The 6,365-nt window shown below is 35.2% G+C and overlaps 1 protein-coding gene across 6 annotated transcripts; it reads left to right on the forward strand.

Annotated features, from left to right (window-relative positions):
• Positions 1-708: 708 nt before the first annotated feature.
• Positions 709-5,083, forward strand: LOC112510055 (calmodulin-binding protein 60 A). Of its 6 annotated transcripts, none has more exons than XM_025115326.1 (9): positions 709-792; positions 883-1,051; positions 1,250-1,328; positions 2,255-2,307; positions 2,400-2,890; positions 3,231-3,391; positions 3,524-3,536; positions 3,637-3,730; positions 4,306-4,750. In XM_025115326.1, exons 1-9 carry the CDS (start codon positions 756-758, stop codon positions 4,322-4,324), a joined length of 1,116 nt encoding a protein of 371 aa, XP_024971094.1. In that variant the 5' UTR covers positions 709-755; the 3' UTR covers positions 4,325-4,750. The 6 variants fall into 6 exon arrangements, with proteins under 6 accessions (XP_024971094.1, XP_024971093.1, XP_024971088.1 ...); XM_025115325.1 differs by having other exon boundaries at positions 4,221-4,327; XM_025115320.1 differs by having other exon boundaries at positions 3,494-3,730; positions 4,221-5,083.
• Positions 5,084-6,365: the final 1,282 nt, after the last annotated feature.

The raw sequence follows: 6,365 nt of genomic DNA on the forward strand, positions 1-6,365 counted from the left end.
AATCTAAATTAAATTATAATAAAAAAATTGAATTAAAAAAATTACACAAAAAACAAGAAAATTTAAATAGTTAATTTGATACTTTATTTATTTTTAAAATTATCTTCGAATTTATATATTATTTAAAAATAAAAACATTATCATTTCTCAAAAATCATATAAAAACCGTATTACAACACCCACAGAGACGAAATAAAAAGAAACAGTAAAATTAAGATATATCTAAATTAAAAAATAAATTATTTTGTTATTAAATCTAAATTAATAAAAAAATTAAATAAAAAAAATTACACAAAAAACAAAAACTTTTAAATAATTAATTTGATACTTTATTTATTTTTAAAATTATCTTTGAATTTATATATTATTCAAAAATAAAAACATTATCATTTCTCAAAAATCATATAAAAACCGTATTATAACATTTACAAAAACAAAATAAAACAACATAATAAAACTAAAATATATCTCACTACGTTACACAATTACCCTTCCAATTTTCCAAAATATAAATTTTAGGTCTCGAAAACGAAATTGGGTTGGGATGGCTTTTTCAGGTTGAAGGGGTTCCCGCCCTTGCACACCTCTAAAGCGCGTCCATGCCATCAGCTGGTGGGACCATTCTAGAGACGCGGTTTTGGTGGGGCCCATCGCTTTTCGTCCACATCCTCATCTCCATTTTCAGTTACACCAAAGATTTCTGATGACTGAATTCTGGCTTCGCCTCCGTCACCACTGCTCTCCGCCAGACACCGATGCACCAAAGCCAGTATCGCTTCAGTTCAGTTATAGGTCGAAATCTGATCTGACACTTTTTGTTGCTCATTTTTGTCGATTGATCCGCCTCATCCTCATCCGTTATTTGTTTATGTTGATCGCCAGCAATTTTCCACTACTACCTAGCTCTATTATTTGAGTTTTTCCCCCAAGGTAACAGTCACCACCACCACCAACGAATTATGTCTCAGAAGAAGACCTCGCCTCCGCCGGAGCAGCCTTCCTCCTCATCTTCCTCCGCCAGTGGCCGACGTAAACGTCCTTCTTTCAGAAAGTAAGTCCGGTTATGTGTATTTTTTGTTTTCCTATTTTTTTTGTTCCAATTGACGCCACTAGGTTGATTGATTTTGGCTGAATTATTGGAGTAACAAGTGTTGTTTGGTAATTTGTATAGTGGTTATTTATTTTACGTGAGAATAAATGGCTTTATTGTAGTAGTAAGTCTGTTTTATCCTTTTGTTTCTGATTACAGTGTGGTAATTGAGGCGATGAGATACGCAAAATTCAACAAGTACGTGGAGCCGATTTTAGAGCCCTTAGTCCGGAGAGTTGTATGTGAAAACTTCTTTTTCTCTCATTTTGCTTTGATCCTATTTGTGTGGATGGTGCTAGGATGTTACATGATCTAAATCATGGCATTAGTGGTAGCTTTAATGGATTCTTAGGATCTAAATTTAAGATGAATCTATGTTAAAGAAGGTCAAATAAGTTCTAGGAATTTAAGTTTGAGTACCAAATTTGAACTTAGATCATCAAGTTGCATGGTTTGAACATCAAGTTTGGAGTTGCATCATTTTTCAGAGAAATTAAAGAAATTGTAGAATCACTTTTGTTGTTCCAAAATCTGTACAACAATAAACAACTGAAAAACCAGATCATAATTCACTGAGTCGATATGTTTCTTATGCTCCCTGTGTAATCATCATACTAAATTGGTTAGTGAAAGAATGGGACCTGGGACCTTACAAGAGATGGTGAGGTTAATACTTTGTGATTTCCTTTAAGGGGACTAGCAAAGCCCATTGGTGGAACCTTGTAACACCATGTAAATCTGACTCAATGGTACAATATAAAGCCTTCTCATGGCATTTTACACACTAATGCTCACCTTAATAGACCTTGTCACATTCTAGCTGGTTGCAGTTTATAACAACGTACCTGCTTACACAATGCAACGTAGACTCCAGGGCATGCCTACAGAACTTGCCCAGTTCAATTCTGAAAACCTGATTGGCCTCCACTAAAAAGTCACTTCAAAAAAGTCCCAGTGGATCCTTGAAATAATGATACATCAAGTATCAATTGATCACAACCATCTTGTGTCATTAAATTACGTATAGCTTGTAAAGAAAAGTAGAACGTTCAGTGTAGTAGTAACTTCTGGTGGTTGCCATTGATTTTCCCTTTCTACATAGTATTTATAGAATAAGCATTGTTTTTTTTTCTAACATTATTGTTGATGAATTGAGTCTGGTAGGTGAAAGAGGAAGTTGAATCAGCTATGGAAAAACATATGGCTTCCATGAACTGGTAAGTTGTATGACTTTGCTTGATGGATATAATATTTTCCTCATGTAGTTGATAACCATGGGTTAAGGCCAATATATGCTCTCTCTCCATAGGGATTTTGAGAACGAAAAGGACTCTTATGTTCCGAGAAGGCTACAATTACAGTTCCTAAGTAGTCTGTCTCTCCCAGTTTTTACCGGAACCCGTATTGAAGGAGGAGACTGTAATACACTGAAAGTAGCTTTGATTGATGCTTCTACTGGAAAAACAGTTTCAAGTGGAATTGAGTCGTCAGCAACGGTGGAAATAGTGGTTCTCGAGGGAGACTTCGATAGCAATGAAGGAGACAATTGGACGCTTGAAGAGTTCAATAATAACATTGTTAGAGAGAGACAAGGGAAGAAAGCCCTTCTTACTGGGAATGCACTTTTGAATCTCCAAGAAGGCTTTGGTCTAGTGGGTGATCTTTCCTTTTCGGATAATTCAAGCTGGACAAGGAGCCGGAAGTTCAGGCTGGGAGCACGGGTTTTAGATAATTGTAATGGAGACAGAGTGAGAGAAGCAAAGTCAGAATCATTCGTCGTCAGGGATCATCGTGGTGAATGTGAGTATCTGCTATATTTATCATGGGTAGGATCAGAGGTTGTTTTTAGTCCTATCCTGCACTTGTACAGATAAATCATGTGGCCACAACTAAAATTCATATCAGTTTTTTAAATTCCATTGTATTTGCAAATTTTACCTAGTAGTGCTTGGAGATGGCTACTTTTGGTTTCACATTTTGAACCTAATATTTAGGAAAATGCTAGGTACTTGAGCTACTTCCAGTTTCCGGTTTTTGAATGCAAGGTGTCATCTTATAGGATGATGCTATAATGCATCTTATTTTGTCCGTCCAACTTTTTGAGTTGAACCCAATACAAGTTTAACCTTTTTGTTTCTAGTGTACAAGAAGCATCACCCACCATATCTGTCTGATGAGGTATGGAGACTTGAAAAAATTGGGAAAGAGGGAGCTTTTCACAAGCGGCTGAATAAGGAAAAAATAAAGACGGTGAAAGATTTCTTGGTTCTTTCCTACGTGGACCCAGCAAGGCTTCGAAATGTAAGATGGTTCTTTATGTTTTTGAAAATTTACGTGCTGCTAGTCAACAGTGTATCGCTATGTATGCGATATACATAATTAATGTGTTAACTCCATTCATAGTCTGTCATTATTGTTTTTTGGGCTCTGCAGATCCTTGGCTCAGGTATGTCTACTAAAATGTGGGAAGTCACTATGGAGCACGCCAGGAGATGTGTGATCGATGATATGAAGTTGTATTTATACTGTCCTCGATCTCTGAACAGAGATGGTGTTGTGTTTAATGTTGTGGGGCAAGTCCTTGGACTTCTTTCAGACAGCAAGTACATTGTTGCTGACAAGCTTTCCGAAACTGAACTGGTGAGCTTATTATCTCTCATAAAAGAGTTAAATGCACCCTATAGCAACATTTGTTAGGGAATGTACTTTTTATACAACATGTTTGACCATCAAATTGTAATACAAACGACAATTAAAATACAAAAAGAAGTCATTTATCAATGGGTGAAAATTGAAGTATCTTACTATGTTTGTGTAAAATGAGGAAAGTGCATTGTTTAAATGGACAAAAATGAAAAGATGTTATTTTGTATAAAAAAGCATATTGTTTAAAATGGGAAAAGTACGTTACTGCTATGTGCACTTATCCCTCTTGAAAATCCTTTTATTTGTTATATGCATCTCTTTCTAGCTCTAACAAGAGATATTACTCAAGAAATTAAAGATTTTTGGATATTTCTTTGCCCCCTCACAATTCAAAGGTCTGAATAGAAGGGTCAATTTCCTTTGTTTACTTGACTTAAATCATTTTATATACGATGACTAATGTCCAACCAAATTGCGTATTCAGGCTGAAGCACATAAGTTGGTGATTTCTTCCTTTCAACATCAAGAAGAAATTATTTGTTATGATGATGAAGCTTCTCTTAAAACAGGTACTTGCTCTATCTCTGAAGATATTTACCCCACAAATGCCCTAACAGTAGCAGGAGATTCTGAATGCAACAAAACAATAGCTTCCCATACAAAAGGGCGATTTGATTACCCACAAATGAGTGCACCGTCTCCAGATGTGATGCCATCCATCATGTATCCTCCTATGGGGGATATTGGTAGCTTAGATGAATATGGGTTAAATAGCATGGAATCTGATGATCTTAGATTTGATCAACCAGTGGACTTGCATTGCCAAGTATCAGACACCTTGATTTGTGACTCGGAATCTTTAAAGAGTCAAGATGTGGATATGCAGTATTTTGGTACATCTTCAGAGGCAGACCTACAATGTGCAGTTGATGGGTTTTTGTTTCCCCATTCTGCCATTGTTAAAGCTCAAAGGAGATGGAAGATTGTATCCAGTGTCCTAAAATGGCTGTCCCTCATGTTAGAGATACGTGAGAGAGATATCATCAAAACCATGAATTAATTGACGCTGCCCGATTTAAAAGTTGTGTGCAGTTTTAATTAGAGAGTAAAATGTTTGGGTAAAAGTGTGCAGCTGGTAGTTCTGTAAGAAGATGCATGTAGTAGTAGTAGTAGTAGTAGTAGTAGTAGTTGCAGTATGGTATGTATATGGCAACTTAGAGGTAATAAAGTGTGCATTGGTGAATAATAATGGCAAGGTGGTTAAGACGTTAAGCAGAACCTGAGAGGGTTCAGGTGATGCTTGTTTCCGTAAGGTTTGTCGCATCTCTAGCAACGACCACAGCTTGATATACTGCTATTGGCTCAAATAATTGTTGGAAATACTTTTGGAAACCAAGATAATAAATTAATGATAATGATGATGTAAAGTGGGTTTTTTAGGGCATTAAGGAGTCTTTTATTAAAAACTTACCATGTTAACATGGTTAGGATCAGAAATCTTATCCGATAAAAAGTATATGACAATAACTGAGTTTTTACCTGGTAAATAAGGAGAAGACTTTTACCTGGTTAGTGCTTACCGGATAAGAGATGCTTAAAAATAATCCAATTTGATGGCCATAAAAATGTAACTCGACAAGGTAAGAGGATGGTATGCTTGCCTGATAAGTATTTCGTAAGCGTCCCATGAGTAAGCCATGATATGGGGACGAATTATATATCAAGACTTCCAAAACCAATATTTTAGTAAAAACATTATAACCAATTTCCATATGTTTCATATATGAAACAAAATGTAAAATGTAGTGTTTATACAATGTTGTTTCATATATGAAACATGCATGACTGTTTTGTGTTAAAAAACAAACGGCCTCGAACGTTTTATGTATAAAACACATTGCATTTTCACATGGGACATAAAAATTGATTTATCGGTTTATGCTAAAACTTTGGTTCGTAAAAGAAAGGGATTATATATTTATATACCAATTAAATTAAATACATGGAACGGTAGTGAAAATATAAGTTAAAACCAGAAATCTAAAACATTTAAAAAAAATTACTTAATTGAAAACTACTGGTGGGTGTGTATCTGTGTCCGGAATTACATGTGCAACATAAAACTTTCATTTTCTGTAACTGAAGTAAGGTTATGGCGTATGCCCCTTAACAAACGGTAAATGTGTGTGTCCTACCTAACGTTTTATGCAACTGTGTCTTCACGGTACCGTTTGATATGGTTTAGGGCCAAAACGTATTGCATATGCGGTTTGAGATTTTTTCTAATCCGCAAACCATACTGCATATACATCAAACTGTAAAAAGCTATGCATTTATGTGGTTTATACCTATCGCATTTTACGCTTACTATCCAATAATAATATTAAAACTTCATTATAAAATCAACGATAACGTGAACGTAGTCCAAAAATATAAAAAGCTTCAAACGGGAGATCGTTAATTGAAGTTTGAAATCGTGAATAAGGTGCTGTTTGTTTTTCAAAAAAAAACACTTAATTGCCTCTTATGTCTGAATCGGTCAGACATTGAGGGATTAAGTGCGTTTTTTTTTAAATTAAGTGCTTAAAACATCTGATTTCATCTGAATTATTTAGAGGTAAAATGCAGT

This window comes from Cynara cardunculus (genome assembly GCF_001531365.2).
Source record: "Cynara cardunculus var. scolymus isolate 2C chromosome LG 3, CcrdV1, whole genome shotgun sequence".
Taxonomy (NCBI): domain Eukaryota; kingdom Viridiplantae; phylum Streptophyta; class Magnoliopsida; order Asterales; family Asteraceae; genus Cynara; species Cynara cardunculus.